We start from the raw sequence: 27,279 nt of genomic DNA on the forward strand, positions 1-27,279 counted from the left end.
AATAACACTGACATGAGAGAGAGGCTGCAGCTCGTCCTGACCTTTTTTGTTTATAGTAACTACGCCAAGATTTCACAATTGTTTTAATAATGATGTGTTGCGTTCAACAAATGAAGTGCTTTAGCCATCATGTGATGTGTTGCACATGACATTCAACATGCTCAGTATGTCTTTTTCTGCTGATAAAATGCTTGTCTGCCTCCCACTCTCCACTGCTCTTTCCTCTTTGCTGTGCTGTCCAGTGTGATTGACCGCGTCTCTTTCTCTGTGCTGGCAGTCGGAGACAGGTGCTGAGTGCTGCTGAGCGTTGCTGTATGTGTGGGCTCCAGGGGCCTGGTTCAACATTCCAGTGATAGTTTGATAGACACAGTCCTTGGGGGAGGAAGAGGAGGTGGCCAAATGCTCTCACCAACTTCACAGAAGAAGAACCGAGGGGGGTAAGTGAAATCCTGTGACGATGTACCTGCCATGGGTGGATTGTGATAACATACTACAAGTGCCCTTTCTTTTTTAGTTCCCTCAACAGCAGCCTTTACAACACTCCACTTCCTGATTTAAAAAAGCTGTTTCACTGCTTATCTGTCAGGCTGCAAACTGGTCTAATGTCACAGGCACTTCCTCTTTTTACACACTCCCAGGCTGCAAGCATGCACACGTCTGTGTACGCATATACATTAGACACAAACTACACACAGTTATCACAATGTGAGGCAAAGGGGAAGTAAAAAAAAAAGAAAAAGGGGATGCAGAGAGAGGCGGGGGGAAATAACAAGGTGACCATATTTGGCATCAGTAGATAATGCAAGAAGAAGATGCAAATTAGATAAAGAGTGGTTGTCATGGAGACTTGATGTTGCGCAGTGATGGTTCGCTGTAAACCTGACCACATTTGTGGTATGGCCGTTGCCAAGCAGAAGCTGCTATTATGAGAGTGAGAGAGATGAGAGTGAGAGAAGTACAGGAAGAGAGAAATGAAGATGTTAGTTCGTCCCATAGTGCATTGCGTCAGCGTGACCTGTGTTGAAATGACTTTGTCGATCCCAGTGGCACGTCAGCGATAGACAGACACACAGGTAAGCTCACTGGCTATACAATCACTTTCTGTAGTATTAATGTCTGTTGACCGTTTTAAATGGCTTTTGGTATTATTCTGTGTTTTCAGTTGATTTGTTTCATACAATTTCATAATTGTGTAGTTGATAAAGATTCCCTTTTTTCAACAAACAAAGTTTTTCCTCTGATACTTTGCAAAGACGTTCTTTGTCAGCCGTAGGAAAGCCACCATTTGCAGTATTTGTCTCTTTATACAACTTTGTATGGCGATATAAAGTTTGTAAGAAGATTGGGATGTAAGTAGAGTTTATTTGATATTTGCAGCAGTATATCTGCAGGCTACATTTAGACAGAAAAATGGCTGGAAGCTGGAGTTAATAACCTCTTTGCAAAGGGTGTTTCCATTCGTTTTTATTTTATCTTCAAGATAAGCTTCAAGCTTAGATGGTGCACGCACGCACGCACGCACGCACGCACGCACACACACACACACACACACACACACACACACACACACACACACACACACACACACACACACACACACACACAAAATGGTCTCAGATGGGGTGAGACAGGGTGCTATTTCCTCTCTGTATTTCAAACCTGACAGCTTGAATTGCACCTGCTGTTGGTGGAGCGAAGTTAAGAGAAAACCACAATTATGCAGCAGAGGAAGTGGACTGCAATTTTGCACACTGTCATACACACATTTACAATTTGTCCCACTTTTATGTACATTTTTAGTAATTTGTAGCATATTTTTAACATCTTTGTTTAGGTGGGATACTCCCCACGTATTCTAAAGTAACATATAACAAAAGTAGTTTGAGGTGTAGATATTTCTTCAAAGCAATGTTTTGTTTTCTCATTATGCAGCCTCCAAAATAAGCTATAGTGAAATGGCTGACATTGAATGCAGCGCCCTGCTGTGGGCCTTTCCGCGAGACCGTGTACCGTTACAGCTGTTGCTGTGATGGTCTGTAATGGGAGTGTAATGTGTATTTGCGGCCTTAGTGATAGATGAGCCGTCAGATTTTGGCACACAAGAGCTCTAGGACATTTCCTCAGTGGAGTGAGAGTTCACATCAGCCAGCCAATGTCATTTACAGAGTGCTGGGAAATAGCAGAGCGCTGAGATGATAGGGAAGCTTAAGGTGGAAAGTTGCATTCATCAGGGAGGAGGGAGAGAAAATAAGGGTGGACGAATGTGAAGGGTTAGGATTTGATGGCTTGACAGAGGCAGAAGGGTCACCCGTTCCAGACTGTGTTGGTTTAGGGTTCATGTGTTGTGTGAAGAATAGAGTGTGAGGGAGTTCTTTCCTTATTAAATTACTCTTTTACTCTGCAATTTAGGACTTTACTTGTAGGACTCGCAAAATACAGATAATAAAAAAGAATGAACAAAATTGATGCAACAGAAAATCTTACAATTAATGCAACTTGATAATGACATTTTTAGGGTTACTTTTTCAGACTCTCTCCCCATGACTAGTTCACTGATCTCAATGTGTAAAGTCGGTGGAATTCCCCTTCAACTCCACCACATACACACACCTCTTCCTGTTTTCAGTTCGTTAACAGTTTGCTCAACCCCAGGATGTTGATGCCTGTTGCTCTTTGCTCATACCTAAACAGCTCCACGGTCTCATTGATCTCCTACAGAGAACAACGTTCACAACAACCTCTTATCTGTAAGACACACAGGAGCAGGAAGTTACAATAAATGACTTCAGATAAAGAAAAAAAGAACCAGAAAAGGAGAAATGGGCTCCTTTTGTACATTTGATAAGATTATATGCCGAATAAAACTGAATGAGCAAACCTTCTGGTAACTGCAAGGTTTGGCTCTATATTCATTTTGTACGTCTGATTAGATTAGGGGGAATATGCATCTGCGGGTTGTGCAAAATAGTGCTTGTGGTTGTTTGTGGGGAAATTTAGTTGAATTAAGATGTAGTCATGAGTGAGACAAAGTGATGAAACCACAGACTCATAGAGAACATATAAAGAGTGATTATGAATAGGAACTATGGAGCAGCAAGGCAGACGAGTAAAAGAGAGACGCAGAGACCGAAAGGAGCAGAAGCACTAGCATACACTCAGCTGCAGTAGAAGAGGGGAAATTCCACGTCAGTGGCTGAGTTTCTCAGAACGCCCAGATCTTTGGAGGCGTTGCTAATGTGTCTCCTATTGAGCCAGAACAACATCAATCACCACGCTTCTTCATTATGGGTCAAGGAAAACTCCATTCGGAGGTTTGAATGACCTGCTGCTTCCATTGATCAGTAGTCAAACAGATTGCTCTGCTAATCTAAAAGACATGCTGCATGTGTTCTAGCAACGCCGTTTCCATAGTTGGAAATATATCTCCTTCCTTCACTAATGACGGTTGGAAATAGATTTAAGGCATGCACTTTGCTGTTGAAGCTAACAATGGCACTGTCTACCTAAATTTGATCAACTCAAAAAAAGAGTACTGTGGCATCCTATGACATCTTCCTTTTGTCTAGACTATACAACATATTTTCGGTTCTCCCTGAATACACAGGCACGTTGCACCAGAATATTGGTAATAAGTAAAAGGTAAGCACTGCTGCTGGGGCTCTACCACAAATTGTCACTGGGGGTTTAAGGGCCTGATGTGTAAATTAGAGATGACTTATCACCAGCTTTGTATTAAACAGAGCTGTGCAGCTATAGAAACTGGTCCAGAGAGAGAAAGAAGGGGTGGAACAGAAAGTCAGGTGTTACAGTTTTACATAGGAGAAGCATTGGGGTATTGTTCGTAGTAGTATACATGTTTATGTAAATACACCAAAGAAAGAAAGGGCTCTTACATCTCTCTGCAAATATGGATGCAGGTGTGATCTCAGTCAAACTGAATTCAGCTGCAGTGTGTGGAATTTCTTTTTTTTTTTTTCCAAAATGAAAATACATTGCAAAGCTAATGTCAGTTCAGCATTATGAATGCACTTTCTCCTTGATCACAGCAAGTGAGTCATAGACAATATGCAGGATCAGACGCCAGAACACAGCTCAAAATCTGTTAAGATTCCTGCAGATGTCAAGGCCACTATCTCCATGGCTACCAGATATTGCAGCATTAAGTCCAAATCAAATTCTTGGAGACTCTTTTAGCCTCTCTGGCTTTCCCCTGGTTGCATGGGTTCTGGTGGCAGAAGCCTTGCGTCAACAACAATACAGGAAAGTTGGCAGCAGCAGTTGCCTCAGTGTGGTCCCGGTTTTTATAATATGTTGCTGTTGCTGACCTGCAGCCAAACGGCACTGGTCTGCTTCTTTTTGAATAGCCATTTCCCGAGTATTTACACTCTGAATGTGTAGCCACTTACTAGCGTAGTCCAATGTGATTTGGTGCAGTTCATTGTGTCCTGCTTTTTTAGTGTGGGCAAGAGCTGTGAGTGTGAGGCTGAGCTGAGGTGTTAGAGGGTTGCATGCCACAGCAGAGGAGGGGACCCTGACAGAAGCCAGACCTAGTCTGTCGCAAACTCCCTGTCAATTTCTTTCTATATTTCTTTCCTCCACACCCCTTAATCTGTTGTTTTTAATCCAACTGCTGTTTTTCCTCCTTATTTGTCCTTACCTCATTAAATCCCTTCTTTCACTCGTTTCTGTCTCACTCTTTCCTCATCACTAGCCCAGCTTTCATTTCTGAAGCCCTTTGTCGCTCTCGCTTTTTCTGTGACTTATTTCCCTTCTTTTATCCTTCTTTATCGTCTTGCTGCGCTTTCCCAATGTTTCCTTCCTCCCTTCCTCTTCACTCTCTCCCTCCTCAGCTTCACTGGATAGGCAAGGGCAGTGTTGCTGTAACTGAACCAGCACTTCCTGGTGTTGTTTAAGGGGGGGCGTGGCCAGCCTTCAGCAAGAAGGAGAGGGAGGGAGAAGGGACTGCAGGATCTGTATGCTCAGTGCAGTCACTCCTCCTCTTCTTCCTCCTCCTCTTCTTCCTCCTCCTCCTCCTCCTCCTCCTCCACAGCTGTTGCTACTGCCACCCAGTGAGCACCACTTTCCTCGGGCAGCAGACAGACGATCCAGAGGCTGTGGAGTCAGTAGAGACACAGCCCAGCCCATCTCAGCACAGCTCAGCACAGCCACTTCAAGAGGCAGGGGAGGGGAGACACTAGCGCACACAGCCAACGCTGCAACGTAGACACACACACACACACACACACACGCACGCACGCACGCACGCACGCACACACACACACACACACAAACACACACACACACACACACACACACACACAATTACACAGACAAACACTCCTGCTCTCTCTCTTCCTCCCTCCCTCTCCTTCTCTCTCTCTCTCTCTCTTTCTCTCTCTCTCTCTCTCTCACTCCGGTGCTCGGCTCCGCACAGCTCCTCTACTCATTCGCTGCTGATTCACTCGCTTGCCTGTCTTCTGCCAGTCGCTCTGCCTAGCTGCGCTCTGCCTGCCTGCCTGAGAATGGTCCAGCCGGTGCCTGGGGGTCTGCTGTCGCGGCCTGTCTGAACACACGCATAAACACAGAGTCAATCGACACGCGGAAGCAAACACACACACACACACACACACACACACACACACACACACACACACAAACTGGAGTGCTATGTGAGAGGTAAGAGCTTGGTTCATAACCTACCTCCTTGTCTCATTGGTTTATCTCGATCTTTCTTCCTGTGTGTGCTGCAGTCTTTACTTTCCAAAGTAAGAGCCTGTACTGAAACATAGGTAGAGATATGGGGATTGCTTGCCTTAGTGTGTGTGTGTGTGGTGTGTGTGTGTGTGTGCGCGCGCGTGTGTTCAGTATGTGGGCCAAAGGGTTAACATTGATCTGTTCCTGCTTGTTTTATAGATATAGGCATACAAATATGCGCATACACACACAGACAGACACACACACACACAGTAAGACACATTCTTGGCTCAAAGCAGACAGTCACACAATAGCTATTTCCTGAGGGTAGCGCTAGTTAGCAAGAAAATTTGCTTGTGCGTGTGCTGGTGTGTGTGTGTGTGTGCTTGGAGGGCCATGGTTGTTCCAGGAAGCAGTAGAGAGGATCAATAGATCGCCCACTCAGCTTTCATTCCCTCCGTCTGACTCAACATTGGACATGTTGGGAGTTATCCTGCAGGGCTTGGTTAACAAGGAGAATGGTAAATTTGATTCTCTTGTACCTCTTCCCAGCCTTGCTGCGTCAGCCTAAAGGGGGAAGCATGGTTTTGCATGTGTGTTTGTGTATGTCTACGTGTGTGTGCTGCTGTGTAAGGCAAAACTCCCGCCTGGCTGCATGTAAATTACGTGTGACATGTGGAGCTGCTGCTACCTTATATGGTGAGCACAGTATTTCAGTACAGTCGGATCTTGCCAAGCATTCCGGGTCGCGGGAGGAGAGAGTGTGTGAGAGGGTGACTCTGTCTGTGGGAGTGTGTGTGTGTGTGTGTGTGTGTGTGTGACTAAGTGAGTGTTTTCATGCGTCTGACAGAGGGGGAGTAGCTGATAGAGAGGAAGAAAGTTGAAGGCAGAAGGAAAGAGGGGCAGGAACGAGAAAGACAGGGAGAAGGAGACCCAGTAAATGGAGGGATTTTACTTGTCTGTGTTTAAACTGGAGTGAAAGTAAGTACCTTCGTACTTTATTAAGGCTTTGGGAGATAACGTGAGATTGCCCTGTGATGGTTTTCTTTCTTTCAGGAGTTGAGTTAAGTTTGTCTGTGTGGATCGTGCCAATGTAAACAGACTCAAAGTGTTTTCTTACGTGCGATAATAACCTGATATTTGTTAGAAACAATAATTTAAAAGTTCTTTTTTTACTGCCATTCTTAATTTCGGAGAGTCTAAAAACTGTCTGAATAACAGCAGGACATGATTCTGGTAAAATATGGTATGTGAAAGGCAGAGGCTCTTCAGAGCTTTAAACTTTAGCCTTTCTTTCTCTCCCCTCTTTGTCCCTCTCCTCGCCACCTCTGCCCTCCTCCCCCTCGCCTCTCTGGGTTTCCTCTTGGTGGTGCGTCCGTGGTTGGGGCAATGATGAGGAATGTTGTTGTTGTTGTGACTTGGAGGGATTCAGGGTGGCTCAGACAGTAGCACTCACACACAAGTACACATATGTAAGCAAGCGCAACACCGACAGATGTGTGGCAGATTGCATTGTTGAGACTTTCTAAAATCCTCATGGTAGCTCTGCTGCTGGTAGACTTATCAATTTCTTTAAGCCTGAGGAGTGTGCTGTTGTTATTGTCAACATGAATATTATGGCCAATAATGTCAAAGGTGACATAGATCTCTCTGTGTTTTGTTGTATGTGAACTTGGGTACAAATTGCTCTGCATTTATGTGTGTTGCCTATAAGCTAGGATCTGCCCTGCAGACAGGATTATGTGCATGGCTGAATCTGCGCTGACAGGTTAAGCCTTTCTTACACGAGGGCTTCACTGTATGTTCCTACTGTGTTGTGACCACATTTCAACCCCTCTGAGCAACACTTTGACACAGCTTTGGATGAGTAAGACACCTTCCACTTGACGTTATTTCAAGCTTAAGCTATAAATGAATTGACTTCAGCCACTGTTAGAAACATGGTGGAGTCGTTAGCTTGCCATAATATCTACCTATTTCTATTCTTTTCAGGTAGTCAGTAATAATTATTTATCAGATAATGCAGTAGAGAGGAAGCAAAGTCAGTGTCCACCTGCATCTGAACCACACAACAGTAATAATAAGCAGGGCGAGCAGCATGTCGAAGCTGCCGTTTGTGCAGTCAGTAATAAGTGTCTCGTTATTTCTTTGCTGTTCTGTCCAGAAGTACACGTGTCAACACAAGCCCGCCCTTGTTCTTCTTCAGCCCAGTTGAATCAGCTCCTGCTTACAGCCTTGACATCTTTAAACCTCTCCATCTCTGAAGCGGAGATAGATGGCTATAACATTTAATAACACAATCCTGCCCCAATTGACATATTCTCTCTCACAGTCTCTTTGTAGCTATCCCGCTGCCTAGCCTTTGTTTCTATGATTGTGACTGCACTGGTTCCGTTTGCCTCGGTATATTAGAAGCAGGCCCCAACACAAGCCAGTGGATGTGGGTACATTAGCATGGCCTGTCCTCCATGAAAATGATTAACTAAATTAAAATGATACAAATAACTAGTGCAGAAGATGAAACTGGTCACTGGTGAAGTATGTTTGCATGTAATATACTGATAAAGAAGTGAATGGCTTACATGTGGTAAAATATGTAAGGCATTACCAGAAGGCACACAACCATGTTTATGCTCAGAAATTAATTAATCGAAGGACTATCCAATTGCGCCCAGAGGCATTTGAGCGGCGTCCGTTGGTGACGCCTTTTGGAAATGAGCTGTGAATGAAGCTTGCCCAGACCCACTCTCAGTTACAACTGAGAAGGGTTTGTTGTCAACCAGGCTAAGATATGTGCAGATACGTCATAAAGATAAAACATTTTAAGACATCAGTAAGTGTGTGGTTTGAGATTAACAGTTTGTGCTACTTTTCAGCCAATTTTTGTTACACACAACTGCTATGATGTGTTTGGAAAAGACAAAAGTCACAGCAACTATTAGGTCAACAACATAATTATTTCCTTGGCCTACTGTTTATATTTATATCTGTATATGGGAACTAGGTTAGGCAGTACCTGTATATATACAGATGGGTGCAAATTAAAGGGGGGAAAAATAACATGAAAAGCTTCGTAGTAAGGTCTTTGTACACCATGATCTGCCATAACAGCTTTAATAAAAAATGGCATAGATTTTAATCATCTCTAATAAACCTGTCCAAAATCTCCCACGTGTTCAATTGGTGACTGCTAGGGTCATGGCATACAACTCACATAATTTAAGTCCTCATCAAACCATTCATCCTTTGCATTGGCCATGTTTTTCCTCTAACTTTTTTCAAGCTTTACTTAAACGTAAAACCAGTCTGTATATGTGGAAACCAGCCTGACTATGTTCCAGCACATTGACACAGACAACATAAATGTGAGCCAATGAGCCACTCATTAAAGTAGCTGAATGTAACTTTCCATTTGTGTTGATTCTAGCGGCTGCTTTGGACAAAAGCGGTAGTGTTTTTACCACGCCTGCTTTCGTAAAGGTCTTTTCTTTACGGTGCTGTATCACCCACTGTAGAATACTGAGTTACGTTACCGAGAGGCTATATAGTCGCAATGAATATTTTGCGCAGACAGAAAATAATTCATTTACAATAAGAGAAAACGTTGCAGATGGATCGTTGCATTTCGATTGTTGCATACAGTAACTTAGCCTACTTTGGATGTCTCGTGAGCTAAACCAGGTATCACTGTCACTGTGTCACGAGCCAAAGCATTAAGAGATTGTTGTAGCAACCAACGTAGTAATAACTTATATAGCACATTTCATGAAACCCACGGACGCTTTACACAAGTACAGGGGGACAAGGGAAAAGAAAATAGTAGGCCAACACAAACATGGACTAAAAGGAATAAAATGTCTACACTAAATGGAAGGGGGGGAGGGGGCGTAATTTAATGTTGGCTACTGACGTACAACCACATCACTCATTGCTGGATACATTGCTGGATATGAAGGAAATTTCTGAAATAAACCCCAAAAGGTACGTTAATGTCACAGCTGTTATAACTACTATTATCTGATATATCAGTGGGTTATTAATCAAGTATTAACAAATACTGAAATAAAATGTGTGATGTACAGTGGAAAGTTAGCAAGCTAGCAAAATACAGATAAACTAGCAGCTTCACATCATAGGGTCAAACGGTTAACATTCAGTACTCACTGCAGACTGAAACTACTCAGGAATAGCTTCATCTGCTGCAACAATAACTAAATAGAAAGAGTACAAACTTACATTGTCTCTGACTTCTGAACAGGCAACCGTGATGAAAAGAAACAAAACGCGATCTCGGGGATTATCGTATGTAACTAACGTAGCCGTAACTACACACACTGTAACCTACACAGTCTCCGTAGCGTGAGGAATTCACAACAGTAACAAGTAACGATGCAGCACATAAAAAATTGAGTGAAAGTATTAAACTCATCGAAAATATGTACTCAAGTAGGGGTGTCCCCGAATCAGAATTGTTGAATCTTTCTATAGTCGACTGATAGTCGAATCATCTATGTGTGTGTGTGTGAACGGGTTGGGAGGGGCACGACACTAGTCAGCTCATGTCGAGCGCAATAAACTCTGCGATTTTTGTCCGTGATTTCTCTTTTCCTTTTCTCGGACAATGGCAGTCTCAAATCTAGCTTTCTTTGAGTTAGTTTTGGCGCAGCTCCGGTACTACTACTAGATTAACTGCCGTCGTCAGTCTGATACTGTGGGTGTATCTAGAAAAAAGACAAACATATTCCCAACATATGATATTGCTATTCGTAAATTAAAAGCGCCATTATATATGAAAGAGTGAACCGTCTTTTTTGGTAATAAACTTACCCGTTTTAAGTGGAAAACCATGTTTGTTGTTGACGAGTGGTAGGACATGAGCTCTTGGCACAACTTGCATTTTACTTTTTTTGGATTATCTTTTACCATTTCAAAGTGCATCCACAACTTAGATTTTCTTTTTCCAGACATTGTTAAATAACGTTAATCCCTGCCGCCAAGATGCTCCTCGTCTGTCATGGATCAGGGAAAGTGAAACTTAAATCTGTCACAGGGGTGGTGGTTGGATTTACACACACACACACACACACGTAAAACATATTTATTGAACGTTTCTTTCTTTTCAAGTTTTTTTTTTTACAGCCTTATCATAATTAAAGGCTGTATATAACTTAATATAACCGTACAAAACCAGTAGTTCTGTGTGAAATTAGACATTGAGCACCCCCATATTGCCAAAATGGTATGATCCTCGTTTCATAATAACACCCGTGAAGATTCGACTGTGAGATTGGTGGTCGAATCAGGCTCCGCATATCGATGCATCGAATCTTCGACTATTCGGGGTCACCCCTATACTCAAGTAAAAGTGGAAGTAGGAGAAAAAAATAATACTCCAGCAGAGTACAGATACAGTCTTTTAGTACTTAAGTAGAGTAGTGAAGTAGTTCTACTTCGTTACTATACAGCTCTGTTTATGATCATCAGATGGAATATTACACAGTTTCAGAAACATGTAAAAATTACATATAGTCACTTTAAACCATAAGGCCAGCCATTATCCTCACTGCCTGTTGACTTGACCACATCATTATATATATACACACACACACAGAAAGATGCAGAGTTGCACACAGTCAGATATTCACCACAATTTAAGTACACATAGAGGTTTGTGTGTGTGTGTGTGTGTGTGCATGCATGTGCGTGCATAGCTCTGTCCATTTATGCTAAACAAGAGATCTAATTGTTTCCAGAGGTTTGCTCTCGGAGGAGTCAATAGCCATTGTTTGTTGTGCGTTCCTAGCCGAAGACTCACTTTCAGAACCACGTTATTTAATCCGATGACAAATAAGTTAGTTAAACTAATAGTTGAGAGGAGATGACAACTTGATACGATTAATAGGTTGATAACAATACCAACAATGGTTATACTCAAGTTAGCAAGAAATGACGGACTATATCCTCTACTCAAAAAACTTAGAAATATATAGTATAGATACATAGTGTATTCGTCATTTCATTTTAATGCAACGGGCTGTTGCCCTAGCCCTTAAACGAAAACATAGCAACACAGTTGAGCTACTGTGTGCAGACTTTTTCCTAATGTTTTCATTGCTGTCTTTATTGGTCCAACACCTGCCTTCAATGGTATTTGGATCTACTATGCATTCCTAGCCCTTATACTCATTTTATGCAGACCTCACTGGGTGCGATCTCTCAACCAACATGAAAGGTCACATCACCAAAAGAAAAGCAGTTTACTCAGCCAAAAGAAATGCAGCCAACTCAGGGATGCATGTGATGTAGAAGAGCTACGGTGGATAGAGTAGAAGCCCTCAGCCTCTCAGTATGTGTGTGTTTGAGCGAAAAAGATCAAGAGACGGCGAGGAGAGCATGATCACGTGTCCAAATATGCGCTTGTGTGTATGTGTGTACGTAAAGGTCAGTGAGGGCAATATTGACATGCTATATTCTGAGCACATGGAGCAGCAGGAGCGGTGCTTGGGGTGTTGCATTTCCTCCAGTGTCCTCCACTGAGATGACCTGTCTCAGCACACTCTCACTCCAGCTCTGTCAATATGCTGAAACAACTCCTTTTACTCAACAGAAGCAAACCAAAAGAGAAGGACACCTCTTTCTCTGCAGTCCATGTTGAAAATAGGAACTCCAAGCTAGAAGCTGTGGTTTGTTGGTTAGGCTGCCATAGCATAGATGTTGCAATATAACAAGTAGCATCTCCCCTCATACTGCATCAGTTAACCCCAGTGTAATTTCATATACAATTACGCAGAATGGAGCCTCCAGTAACTCATGCCCTTTGATGTTAAGCTATGCTAAACTTAGTCTGGATCAATCCAAGTACATTTCCAGAATAATTGCCTGACGGAGGGACATTGAGCGCATGAGACACATGACGCCTGATGTCCCTCACCTTCTGCTCTCTGTGTGCTGCCATTCTCAAAATCCCTTGGCTTCCGGAAACAAAAACAAACTTTGAGCTACCAAGCTACACGCTAAAAAAGTTTCGAAGAAAATGTGGGACGTGCAACAAGGCAGACCTGCTTTGTTCTTAAGGGGAATGATTGAAAAGATTTAAAAAGAATATGTTTACAGCATTTACGATCTAACTGGGACGAATTGGGACCGATAGGTGGGGATTGCTGCAGACGAAGTACACAAGGCGATACGCTGGTAAAAGCAAATGAAGTTTAACCATGTATCTAGCTAATTCAAATAGCTCACGTTACTGTATCATGTGAACAGTTAACTTCATTTAATATTGCAGGTTGCGTTTTCTTTTGCGGGGTGCAAATGTTCCACCAGAACAAGTTCCTTCCCGAGTAGGGTTGGGTACCGAAACTCGGTGCCAATAGGGAACCGGTGCTGACGTAAACGGTAGTAACGAGACCGAATAAGAACGAAAGTTTCGGTGCCTCATTTCGGTGCTCGACTTTACACTACACCTGACAGCATGTAACGTTAGCCTACCTTTAGCTAGCAGCTGGATTAATCACGGTTAAAATGCTGACCGCTAACATTAAACAGTGTAAAGTTTGACTGTATTTCACTGTGGAGGACTTCTACAGCGGGATGTAACAGTCTGCAGTGCAGCAGCTGCCGTTGTCGCAATTCATAGATATACAGTATGTTTATATGGTCGGAATTAAACAACACAGACGGTGCGTTCACTTGCAGCTGCCGTTGTTGGAATTAAACAACACAGATTCACTTAAAACAGGTAGCCTCGTGGTGCATTCACAGTAATTGTAAAATACCCTTTTCCCATCTGGGGTTCAACAGCAATTTACTGGTGAAATAAGTTATTGTTATTGTTATAGTTATTACAGGATTATTAAATCTTTAATTTTGACCATGGCCTTAGCAATAAACAAGTCACTGACTGTTGTTCACTACCCTTATTTTTTTTCTTCTTCTTTTTTTTTAAACTTTATTGAAAAGTACCAGTTCAGGCACCGTTTAGGCACCGGCACCGTTTTAAAAGTATCGATTTAGCACCGGAATCGAAAAAAAAAAAAAAAACGATACCCAACCCTATTCCCGAGACTATTTTTGCAGAGCCACCGTTGCTGCGTCCAGAGCTTAGCGCCGCCCAAGACGATTGTGATTGGTTTAAAGAAATGCAAACAACCCTGAGCGTTTTTTTTTCCTATTGTAGAATGTATGTGTTGTAGCCAGACCTTACTCCACAGTGCTGTATAGATAGGTCTGGCAATGTGAGACTAAAAACTAAACTAGACAACTATTGTGCCACTTGGCCATTTTTCAGGAAGTCTTACCATAACTGTGAACCACTCCCTCTAGCAGTTAGTCACATTGACAACATGAAGACCAGCCCAGATTAACAAAACACATGTTGTTTTGATTGCTCTAACTTTTCAATCAGTTGAGACATGCCTTAATAACAATACAGCTCTCTGTGTTCAAGAAAACCTCATAATGTGTGAGCGCCATCCATCAAAGTGCACCGTGCAAGTCACTGCCAACTTTGCAGTTTTGCAAAGTTTGCGCTTTCAGTGGCGGTGAAGAGTGCATTTCGACAGCATAACCAAGACAAAATAGAAGACGGTCAGAATTGCTTTTTTGAGTCAGAAACGGTTTGGGCCGTTGAGGCATATGCTGGTGTCACATGACTGTGAGCTGATGGTGATGTGCTGATATTGAAGACACACACTTCCTCTTCTTGCAGTCATGTAATGTTTCTGCCACGTGTCCTAAAGTGTGATAGGAAGCATACGATCGCTCTCTCTCTCTCTCTTTTTCTCTCTCTCTCTATCTCTCTCTCTCTCTCTCTCTCTCTCTCTCTCTGGCCTCCTTTTAACATGGTGCACAAACACACCACGCAATCTTTCCTTCCTCCAGTGTGGTTGACCTTGCACCAGCTTGCAAGAGGGAGTGCTGCTGGAGGATGTTGGACGAGAACACAGGCCAGACAGTCACATTGAGGGCACAAAGGCAGAGGCATGGATGGAGTTGGAGAGGATGGGGAAAACAGCAAGACCAAAGTAGAGTAGGATCCACTGGTAAAAACAGTATACATTCTGTGGTTAGAGAAGAGAAGTAGATCATATTAAACAGTCATTTGAAATGGGTGCCTTGGAGACAAAGAGCAGTTAAAGAGGAATTAGATAGAGGGAGTGGCATACTGACAAGAAAGACCATAGAGATGAAGAAATCAATATGGGAAGGACACTCATGTCCAGACATGATGGATCATAATGAGCGCTCATTATCACTCTGGCACTGTCTTACACCATACTACATTGTCTCTCTCTCATAGATACAGTATGTGTTCATCAGCCATAGAAACAGATTAGGCAGCCAGACAGAATGCAGGGGGGCACGTTGTCATGCATTGAGTCATCACCTTCTCTCATTTGATTGAAGACAGCCCCTTCGGCACCTTCAATTTAAAACATGTTATAATAGATATCTCTATTCCACCTCATTACTTTGTGTCCAGCTGTGGCTGGTGTTGAGTCTGATGAGTTCTGAGATAATCCGCACTCACCTGAACTTCAACTTATTACAATGTATATTTGGATAGTAAAAGTGTGTTGTCATCAGCACTGTCAGACTGAGCTGTAGCAATAAATACTTGTAATATCAACATTATATGATATTAAGAACACAGGTGCCAGTGCATACAGGGTTACACAGAGAGATTAGACTTGGCTGACTTGACATTTTCACAGCAATGAAGATAAAATTATGAAGTCTCATTCCAAAACAAGACATTCAATCTTGCCGCACTTCAAAATGTTATTTTTGGCATGAAAATACTATAAAACTGACATCTAAAGATTACTGCCTATCATCAAATAAAATGTTATTATCTGTCATTTGAAAATATTTAGCAGTAAGGTTGATACATCTTTTTTGTTGTTTTGAAAATGTTATTGAAAAGTTCATTGGTTTTAGTCTCTAAAGTGCATGATATGGACGGTGTCTGTGTATTGCAGGGGTAGGGTTGTTGTAGTGTTTGTGTTATGATTATGCTTGCACTCCAAAGGTCATTTGTAGCTGTAAAGCTACTTTTGCTAGCATAGGGGTTATCCAAGGTGAACCGTAGCAGTTTCCCCTCCCTTCACTCTGTAACATATATCCATGTTGCTGGGTCATCACGACCTGGGCTGTACTGCTGCAGAGCTCTGATATAGCGTGTTGCAGTGTTGCAGTGCTGTAAAGTTAGAAGCGGTTCGTAGCATTGCTGAAGGTGCACATGCTGTTCTGGGAAAAAGCCACTTCTCTACACAGGGTGTGGTGAGTTACCCCGCCTGTGCGATAAGAGCACACTAGGCCCACGGGAGCCCAATCATTCAAATTCCCCTAGAAAACCCCATACAATGCATTCACCAAAAATAGAAACCACTGCAAATATGATAAAATAAATACATAAAAAAAGTTTAAAAAAAACTTTGATAAATGGGAAGTTTGGTTTATGAGTGAAATACACATGATATTATCACAGCAGGCAAGTTCATATCTGTGTGAGATCCTCGCAGTCTTGCTGTGATCATAATGGTACTGTTTTTATTTAGAATTGCTTGATTTCATGGAGAATAATATTATCTGGGATATTTAATCAAAGGTTGTTTGTTAGAAAAATATATCATTTGTTTTGCAAGAAATCAGGTAGTCTAGTGGAACTAGTGAGCATAGTGATTAGTTTAGCCTGTCTCTCGCTTTCTCTTCCTCCAGCAGCAGGCAGGTCAGCCTCCTCTTTGCTCCTCCCCCTGCTCTCACCTGGCGCTCAGCCCAGAATGTTGCTGCAACTCTGCAAACTCATTGGTCCCCACTCTTACACCACTTCGCAAGAAGGGAAATGACTAACCTCCTGCCCTGCCTCGACTTCCCCTCTGCTTTCACTCTCTTCCCTTTCTTTCACCTCTAAACACATTTGCAATGGCCGGCTTTGCTGTACTCAACTGTAAGTGATACAGGATTTGATCTGATTTTCCTGCGTTGACCAGAAGAGTTGGAAGGTTGTAAATGGCTGCTGTGTTTTGTGTGTGTGTGTGTGTGTGTGTGTGTGTGTGTGTGTGTGTGTTTGTGTGTGTGTGGCGTGATGAGCGTCATTGCGCACCACGTGTGTTTAGACTGTAAAGCGGGTGAAAGTTGTATTTGTTTCAGCTGACACCACTGCATTTCTGGCATTTTTACATATTCTTCATGCCCACAGCTGCATAGCTTAGCAGCAGATTACAAAAAATGCTGCAGGTCAGAACCTTCTATGAGAGATAAATGAAAGAGAAATAAACCTTAAAATTTTTCTTTGGATGTGTGTCATCAGCCTAATCTTTCTTTCCCTCCTTTCTCTCTCCCCAGAGGAAGTGCCTTCCCTGATGTCTGCTGCAGCTTCGACCTGCTTCTACAGCTGAAGCTCCACCCTCCGCCCCGCCTCGCTCGCTTGCCGCCACAGTAAAACGAGTACAAGGACAGCGGCCACACCCACCTCGCAGCCTACGCTCCGACCTGCTCATCCATCACCATCCACTCCTCAAAGCCGGGCTCCAGCCTCAGCTCTCCCCACCGGAAGGCCCTCCACCAGCCCAACAGCCTTACCACAGCAGCCCAACACACCATTAGGCCCACGCAGCATCTCACCCACCTTGCCTTGGACGTTCGCCTTCAGCCCTCTAAGCCTCCACTCGGTCCTCAGTGTCCTTAACCTTCCTGTAGCAGGCTACACCCAGACTATCGCCTCTGTTGCCTGCTTCACTGCACCTAACCAGAGGGCTCTCTGTTTGGCCCGCTCATCTGTTTGCCTCCTTGGCTTGTGAATGTTGTAAGTGAGACCGTTCAGCAAGAAACACTGAGAGAGAAAAGTCAGGCAGAGAGCGGCAACTTCATTGCTAGTCATCTCCTGGATATAAACGCTTCTTCTGTGGTTGGTTGATCCAAAAGATTATCCAATCACATTCGCCCTGCAACATTTCACGTTGGAAAAGGAGCCCTCTCAATCGACGTCACATACACATATCACAGATCTTAACAACAAATACACACAAACAAAAGAAGAAAAAAAAAATTTAAGTTGTGAATTAAAACACGAGAGGTACTTTATTCACGCTTGAACAGATTTCAGCTCGGAATAACTTTTGCCAGCGTTTTGCCATGGCGATGAACATGGCACACATGCGTGACACAAAGTGGCTGACACTTGAGGTATGTAGGGAGTTCCAGAGGGGCACGTGCTCACGCTCGGACCAGGAGTGCAAGTTCGCTCATCCGGCCAAGAGCTGTCAGGTGGACAACGGACGGGTCATTGCTTGCTTCGACTCACTCAAGGTAAGAAAGGAGAAGTGGTGAAAAGGAAGTCTGAAGGTCAGATCTCAGACAGACAGACAGACACACACATTGGCCACAGATAAGAGATTGAGCGTGCTCAGTCTGACATACTGTTTGAGTAAATATGTGGGGTTACAAACAGCAGTCTACATCTAGAGTGCACCATCTGGCTACGGCATGTGCTCTCCTTGGTCCCACCTATTTCTGGTCAGGTGACTGGAACATGTGATCAAGGGTACAGAGAGAAGGGAAGGGGGAAGGGGGAGGGGCAGCTTTTTACATTCAGGAAGCAGAAGTCAGGCATTTGTAACACTGCGCTGTGGATTTTCTAGGACAGGCTGAAGAGTTTTCGCGGGTTGTTCAGCAGTCACTTATGAGTCGGTCGCATTTCCGACTGATTACACTGCACGTAAACACTGTTGCATGAATTTACTAAACCAGCACGGGCCGTCTAAAAGTGAAAAAAACATGGTTGTGTGCTAGTGTTTGAACAGGAAAACCTACATGAATAGGCTGTCACATGTACAAACTCATATGGATGCCGTAAGCACAACATGTTTCATCAGCTAGAGTGGAACGAGGTGATAGCGTCATCATGTAGATCTTGCTCAGTCAAACCACTTCCTGTGCAGAGGGGGTTTGTGTGTGTGTGTGTGTGTGTGTGTGTGTGTGTGTGTGTTAAAGAGCGAAGTTAGGGGCAGATTTGGGGCACTGTATGCAGTCATTTTCCATTTTTAGGCAGCAGCAGGAAAGGAGAAAAGCAAACACCTCTTTTTTTCTTTATCTCTCTCTCTCTCTCTCTCTCTCTCTCTCTCCCTCTCTTTCACAATCTGTCTTTTTATCGGAGCACAAGATCTCTAGAGATGGGCGGACCTCAACCCAAAGTTTCCAGCATTAACACACACACACCCACACAGGTTGGGCTATGTGTGTTTTTCACTTCTGTTTGTATTTTGCCCCTGCAGACATTGGTGACTCGTGGTCATTGGCAGTGTATGATCAGGGCAGGGTTAGGATGAGGACAGTGTTTATTGCCAGATGTGGACAGAGGAGTATTGTCAAGCCCAGGCTGAACTCTCCCCAAGTTTCCTCACAATGTGCTAACGCCTATGTGTGCGTACTTGCCTGTGTGTGTGTGTGTGTGATTGTCAAAATTACAAGCCACATTAAGTCATAGTTGTTTATTACATCTTGAGTCTTATTTTCATAGTTTTGGCCATCATTCCTGTCTGTGGAGATTGCCACCATCATTCTCCCTATCTCGTGAGATATTTCAAGAAACACAAGCAATTTCGCCAAACATATTAGTAAGAGAAAACAAAGACTGTAAAATGATTACCAGAGCCGTCTGTTCGGGTCACTTGTAACCATCCACAGTTTATAGACCCACTTCCTGGTTCAACTTGATGTGTTATACTTACCACAATTTTCTGACAAACAATTGATTATGGCCAACATTTCTGATTCGCTCAGAAGTAGATAATCTGGCTGAACTGGTGGCTTGTTTACAACCTGTAATCTGACCTGAGAGCTTGAATGCTCATTTATTTCCCATTTCGAACTTCATTAAAGTGATGTCGCTGTGTTCCAAGATGTCAAAAGTGAATTTAAAAGTTATAATAACCAGTGGAAATGGTGGCCAAAATTACAAAGTCAAGTCCCAAGAAGTAAAACACAAATGTTCTTCTGACTATCTGGATGTCGGTGGCCAGTTCAATACAGTGACCACATGTAGACATTCACTGACAACACAGTGGAGCTTTTATCTACAGGCGAAAGGATCTCGATACATGAACGTATGTTTAAATTGTCATTCACGGTGAGGTAAAGGCCAGTCACTTGAAAGGAGTAGCTGGCAGATATATAGAGGCTATTTGAGGGCACCAAGGGGCCTATTTTAGTAGTTTGGACACATTTTCCACTAGGATTTGTGTATTAATGGGGATGGGTGATTCTTTTTTTAACTGTGTGCCCCATTTTTTCCATTGGTAATGAAAAACAGAGCAGGTTTCTATAACCCACAGTGGAAACAGCAGGAGAAAGAGAGAGAGAGAGAGAGAGAGAGAGAGAGAGAGAGAGAGAGAGAGAGAGAGAGAGAGAGAGAGCAAAAGAAGATGGAGAAAATCAGAAGCAAAGGCTATTAATTGCACGTATAAACCATTGACATATATATAATGGACCAATAGACCCCGTTGCTCTGGACGGAGACCAGTGAAGGCTATTAGAAGCACTTTTCCGGTGATCTCTTGCTTTCCTGCACAGCCTCCAACTGACAGAGACAAGGTAAATGTGACGTGAGCAACGTTTCTGAAAGTTGTAAGTCTTCTGGTAGCTGTGCCAAGAGAAATCTCAATAATTTCCAATCTTACAGAGACGTGGGGCGTAGGTATATGTAAGGAGATAACATAAGCACATGCTAATTATTGCTAACTAACATGCTAGTTAACATTAGTAATTAAACCTAAACAGCTAATGTAAGTCGAAACTGCCTGGTTATGACACAATCGTTAGCAGATTTTTACAAAAACGTCTGCTACGGAGCCATAACGTGAGGTACAAGGTAATGGAGCCTTTTATACATTGTCGTATTTCTTTAGAAATAAACAACGGACAAATAGAGTCTTTAAACGCTTCAGATGTAAAGTTATTCACAGTCAAGTGACGTAAAAAAAAAATGGCGGTCAGTGGAATGCTAACAAGAGGTGATACCTTTGTAGCAACAAAATGGTGCCATTGGAGGTTCGAGTTCTGAAGCGAAGCTTACCCCCCTTGGTATAAACCAGAAGATAAGACCTAAAATACAAACGGTAAGGTTTTCCTCTTACATAGACCCACAACCTCAAAAAATACATGTCCTACTCTACTTTCACACAGGTTCAGTGGTTGAAATAGCTACATACCTACACACACACACACACACACACACACACACACACTGCACCCTCACACATGTACACACACTTTCTGCCCATGAGAGAGGATCGTCCTTCTTCTTGAGAAGTCTATAATTAGAATTCGTCTCACATGATCACCAGTGCATAGCTGAGCAGGTCACACCCAAACCCAGTCATTTCCCAACAGCCTCTCCCTCCCTCTCTCTCTCTCTCTCTCTCTCTCTCTCTCTCTCTCTCTCTCTCTCTCTCACCCTGGCCTCCTTTTTATATGGTGCACAAGCACACATGCATGCATATACAGAGATCACCCGCAAAAAAAAATATGTCCTACACTAAACCACACTTGTAGAGTCAACGCCGAGGGAATTAGAGCAGGGAATGTATTTGTACCAGAAATAGCAAAAAATGGTTAATATTTTTTTTCATGGGAAGATGTTCATGGCAGTAATCAGATGTGGATTATATACCCCCAAGCAAGATAACCAATCAGAACTAAGTTTTCATCTAGGCCACAGAATTGAAACTAAGGTGTGCGTGTGCGTGTGTGCATGCATGCATGCGCACGTCTGTGCACTTATATACTGTACATGCATGTGTGGGTGTTCACTGGCCTTAGACTTAGACCTCAGAACGCAGCCCTTTCCGTTGCCTGTGTATCTGGTTGGTGCAACACAGACGGCTCAGCTATGTCGAAGCGGGGTAAATATTTGGAGAAGGATTGTGGCTGCCAGAACTCCCTGATTTAAAGTCAGCTTTGTAACTTTGTTACTGTTAACGATTAACTTTTAAGCAGACGCTGATTCTAAATTTGTACAAAAGATTCCTGTTTACAGCTAAATATTTCTAATATTTCGATCTGCTCTAATATAAACGCACATAGAATAACCGATGAGACAAGCGGAAAAGTGTGGTGCAGCATTACGCTCCTTTGAGCTGCACTGTATCTGACAAAACTACAAGAAGAATGTTGAGGAAGTAACCTACTTTTAACCTCCAGTGGTTGTAATTACTTGAGTTCTCTACTTGCCTCACTAAAGCATTCCCAATCAGATTGGAGTATAATAGTCAGCTCAGGCTGCAGAGCGAGATAATGCAAGCGAGATAATGCCTGTCTCATTAGTTTATACTAGAATGAGTCTGAAATAATATAGGTTACTCTCCACAGTGACTGAACTGTAACACTGCAGCTACACCCCACACAGAGGTAAACTGCCAATTTATTTCAAGTGCTGTACCATCCCACTTTAATTTGATGCAAGCCTATTCTAGTCCGCCGTTGCTTGTTTTCATTCTCCTCCCATCTTGGTAGCTCCTTCTACTTGATTTCCCGCTCAGTTTCCTTTTTGCTTCATTTACTTCAGGCCACGCCCATCCCTGGACAGGGTGGTTCACATTACACCCTGGTAGACCCACACACACACACACACACACACACACACACACATAGAAACCTATGTAGCGTGAGCTTATGGGCTGATGTGACATCAACAAGCAACCTTTTGTGAACCCAAGAGCAGCAGGTCCTTGTTTACCCCCGACACTGCTGTCCATGCCATACAAAATGAGTGGTAACTGTCCACCATGGAGAACAGTTTGAACACACACACACACACACACACACACACACACACACACACACACACACACACACACACACACAGCATAGACCTTGTACTTTGTCTACCTGCCAGCCTGACACACCCACTGTCATCATGTCTGTGTCCTGAGAAAAAGGTCAAGTGTGTGTGTGTGTGTGTGTGTGTGTGTGTGTGTGTGTGTGTGTGTGTGTGTGTGTGTGTGTGTCGCGCGCGTGTGTATGTGTTGCATCTGTATTAGTAGTGCTGTAGCAGTGGGTTTATATGTGTTACCACACTGTTCCGAGCCAAGATTACATTCCTACAGAGCAGCGGGCGGGTAAATACCTCTTATTTATCTCTCTCTGTCTCTCTCTCCTGCTGTCTGTGAATCTATCTGTCATTCCGCTCATTTTGCTGACCCTTTTTTGACAGCATGTTTATGTTCAGTGGTTAAATGGAACAGTCAGGTTAACACACACACACACACACACACACACACACACACACACACATACACATGCACCGAGGTGGTTGGCCAGACAGACATGTGGGGTAAATATTAGCCACGTTGCTAGTCGACAGTGTTTTTTATGATTTCAAACAAATTATCCAGCCAATCTCTGGGCCATAAATTCAACACAGTCTGTGTGTGTGTGTGTGTGTGTGTGTGTGTGTGTGTGTGTGTGTGTGTGTGTGTGTGTGTGTGTGTGTGTGTGTGTGTGTGTGTGTGTGTGTGTGTGTGTGTTTGTGAGCAATAAGCAGATGGTATAAGTTATAAGTTCAGAAGGCTAATGTGTATTTGACACTGCTGTCACACACTGCATTAAAAGACACACTGCACAGGGCCATGTGTAGGCAACAGTTGTAATTCATGTAGCCAGTAATGAATGACTAAAAACCAGAGCAAAGACAACATATTGTAGTTTAAGTGTCTGATTTAGCTCAGTATAGTTTTATTTTAATCCTAGTTTAGAGCTTGATTGTAAAACCCCTATGCTGCTACAATATGAATGTCTTTATTGGGGGAAAAAAGAAAAAGATATATATATATTTTATCTGACATGTTAGACTGTCTACTGTATTTGACATGACAGATCAAATGTTCTCCTTGGATGTTGTCTAAAAGGATCTGTGCCGCATTCGGACACAATCCAAATGCGCTGTTTATCTGCACAACAGCCACAGTTAGGCATGTGGAATCCAAAGCCACTCATAGCCGTGTGATCCTCACATTGCTTGCTTCACTGGCTTCTCGCCAAAAGTTACAAGCCCAAAGAAAAGGAAATAGGACACCTGTGCGCAGTGTCAATAACTGACCAAGACAAATGTGTTTCGATATTAAGGTTTAGTCACACCTGTGATCAGCAAGGTTTGTTTTCAGTAGCACTGTGCTAATCTCAAATCAGGGTGCTGCCGTGAAGCTATAGTTCAGACAGACACTGGTTCCTGGATCCGTATGGGTTTCTCTCCTCTGCAGTCAGCACATGGGATCTCCCTCCTAATTAGATTTTTAATGGGATATCTGTGGGTGCATCCACAATGAAAATGTCTCTCCAATTAACAAGGCATCCATAACATTCAGTTTTTACTAGAAGAGAGCTATTCATATTGCAGTGTCGTCTGTTTGGCTGTGCTCGGTCTTCTCTGATTATAACAAGCAGGTCTCACTAGATAAGAGCTGAGTCACATTGCAGGCGCTTTTATTTTAGTAAGTAGGATCGTTTACGTCTCTTTCTCCTAGTGTTGAGGGGTTTATTTGTACGTCTTTCTCACTGTCACGCTCGAGAGATTTGTGTTTAAACCAGTCTAATCCAGGCCTACACACACACACACACACACACACACACACACACACACACACACATACACTGAGACATTCTTTGGTCTACTCGTTCCATGGTGTGTGCATCCTTGTCAGATCAGTTTGGCTGTGCGTCTTCTCTGTGAGCTTATGTGACGGAAGATCAGCGACAACAGCCTGTCTTTTCTTCTCAGTGTCAGTCGTCCCTATCCCTCCATCACACTGGGCCCCTTCATAACACCACTGATACAATGATTACTTCTCTAGCCTCTCTCTCTGTCTCTCTAACACACAGACATACCATACAACCTCACATAGCTTGAGGGTTTGTTTGCTTCACCAATTAATCAATATTGACAATTTAAAGCCGAGATTGAAGTGTTTTTATTCCAGTTATGCTGGTATTAGTGGATTAATAATAATAATTATGTTCATGCGTTTTTATTGGTTAAAATGTATAGATTTCCAAGCAACTATTAAATGAAACAGGAAACTACATCGGAGCAAACATTTACATTTATTTGAACTCATACACAATAAAGGTAAGGCTTTTTTATATGCACACATACTGTAGAAAGACAGCCCTCATCATGCTTTATTTTTATGAAAGCTTCATACAAACCAGTTCTGCATAGGCCTAGGTATCAACTATTCAATGCTTGTGACATGAACTTCAAGATAGATGTTATTGTTGGCTCCATCCTTCAGACATTAGCAAGAAAACATTTCTATCTTCATCACTTTTAACCCCAAGAACCTTATTTTAATACATCAGAATAAATTGAGGAAAAATGGGTCTAAAATGATGCACTGCAATGCATGTATGACATCTAATAATATGTAAATGCATCCATGTACATCTAGAATACATGTATTTTCATTTGGAGACATGGCGCTGCCATGAGTCTTGGATTTAAATATCATATAGCTTGAATAAAAACTCGAAAAAGCCACCGCAGAATATATGGAATATTGTCAGAAAATGTGGAATAAGACTTTTTTTATTTCGTATACAATTTTAATACGGATTTTTATTTATTTTTTTTTATCTTAAATGGTTTTAAATTTGTATTCATTACTATTTATATTCTTATTTTACTCCCTATTTTTGTTATTTGTTCTTTAATGATTGATGATTTGTGTGAAGCACTTTGAGTTGCCTTGTGCTGAAATGTGCTATATAAATAAAATCGCCTTGCCTTGCCTTGCCTTTAGTATAAAAGCTCAGTCTAATACTTAAGCAAACGCTCGTTGAGCAGCAGCCTAATACAACAGAAGAGTAAACAGTGTGTTGCAGCTATACAAACTCACATTGTTTTAACAGAGAACAAAAATGCCGAAAACAGCCGTTGTCGTGTTCGTGGTTTGTGCCTAACCGCACTGATAAACACTTCACTTTTCCCCGGATTGCAGCGATGCATAATTTTCCTGTGAATCCCTCGTGTTTAGGGAGGCGATCTCAATTCAGCACAAGAATGGCGGACTCCGCCACTATTAAATTAAGAGATCGTTACTGAATGTGAAAACATTTAAATGCTATGCAGAAATAATGGCGGGCATAAATACTTTCAAAAATGGGGTTTGATTACAAGGTAATCTAAGGGACTTTAAAGCTACTTAAGGGGAAATAAAAAAAAGGAAAACTGGCGGATAAGAGGTGAAATTGTTTTAATCTTAATATACCTTCAGCCTTACAACTGATCTGGCTTTTCCTAATTATCCCTATCCATCTCCGTCTATAACTTCCGGTTTCTCTCTCTTTCTTGTTGGCTTTTTCAGTCTGTCAGCTCTGCCATTATCTTCCCATTAGACAGATGAGAGAGAAGGAGAGGATCTTGAGGGCACAGCTACTCACATTTAGACTCAACTCTCTCAACACCTTTTCACACTGCTCCTCCCCCTCGCCAGCTGTTAGGTATATCAGTCAACTTTACCCCGCCTCTTATCTCTATGTTGATGCCAAAACGTGAAAAATAATCTACACGGTGAGACGCCCGCTGGTGGTGCAAGGCACAAGAATGTGAGAGAGCAAGGATAGCTGTCCATCTGTTTTTCACTCGCTCAATTGCTCTCTCTCTCTCTGTGTCAATTTTGTTTTTCTTTAAAGTACATTCCTTCTCAAAATCACGGTGTCTGGGCCTGTCAAACCCATGGCATTGGTGTTCTTGCTGCACCATCACCATTTATTAAAGGCAGCTAACGTTGCGGTCCCTCTGGACCTTCATCAAGAGTATTTTCAACAATACACACAATCGTGATCTTAAATACATTCTGATCCTCCCATTCTGGCTCCCCAGGTGTGAGACAATTGACAATCATTTATCGATGGGAGTGGCTCTCAATAAACACACCTGTCACTTGTGCAAAATTTCACATTCATACAAGTAATACATATCTTAATGTAATTGCAATACTACACATATCAATTTCTCATCCATTTCAGGAATACATAGTGACTCCACAATGTTAACTTGTTGCCACTTAGCCTTTAAAAATATTTATATTCACAGTGTTTCCTACATGAGTGCAAATATATATATATATATATATATATATATATATATATATATACACACATTCCATATCCATATCCATTGCAGTAATACATATCCATTTCATATCTACATACTCAAATTCATATCGATTTCAATAATACATACTCAGATTCATATTTATTATTATTTATTCATTATTATTATCCAACCCTAACTGTAAAATTGTAAAACATACCCATTTTATAAAAACATTATTATGTGACATTGAGCGAAAACTGAGAAGTGAAACAAGTCAGCAGTCAACACATCACCCTCTTTTCTCAAATGATGTTATATCTCCATTTTGGCTTGTCATGATCCATCGTGTGTCCTTGTTTTTTGACCTGAAACAGTCACCAGGACCACCTGAGGTCCAATTAGTGTTAGCCCTGATTAGTTTCGTGTCACACACACACACAGACTGCAGGACTCATACTGCATCTGCATCCTCTACATTGGCCATTACTCAT

The 27,279-nt window shown here is 42.4% G+C and overlaps 1 protein-coding gene across 13 annotated transcripts in view; it reads left to right on the forward strand.

Annotated features, from left to right (window-relative positions):
• The first annotated feature begins 288 nt into the window (after positions 1-288).
• Positions 289-27,279, forward strand: part of mbnl1 (muscleblind-like splicing regulator 1) — a 48,561-nt gene continuing 21,570 nt past the window's right edge. For 3 of the 13 annotated variants that reach the window (XM_028592622.1, XM_028592624.1, XM_028592623.1), the window contains exons 1-2: positions 6,454-6,675; positions 17,041-18,003. In XM_028592622.1, coding sequence (XP_028448423.1) covers positions 17,830-18,003 — 174 coding nt within the window. In that variant the 5' untranslated portion in view covers positions 6,454-6,675; positions 17,041-17,829. Of the gene's footprint in view, positions 438-984; positions 1,074-5,343; positions 5,677-6,452; positions 6,676-16,564; positions 16,643-17,040; positions 18,004-27,279 lie in introns of those variants that run through there. The other 10 variants (XM_028592626.1, XM_028592625.1, XM_028592627.1 and 7 more) reach the window with 7 other exon arrangements.

The sequence above is a fragment of the Perca flavescens genome, chromosome 12 (assembly GCF_004354835.1).
Source record: "Perca flavescens isolate YP-PL-M2 chromosome 12, PFLA_1.0, whole genome shotgun sequence".
Lineage (NCBI taxonomy): Eukaryota > Metazoa > Chordata > Actinopteri > Perciformes > Percidae > Perca > Perca flavescens.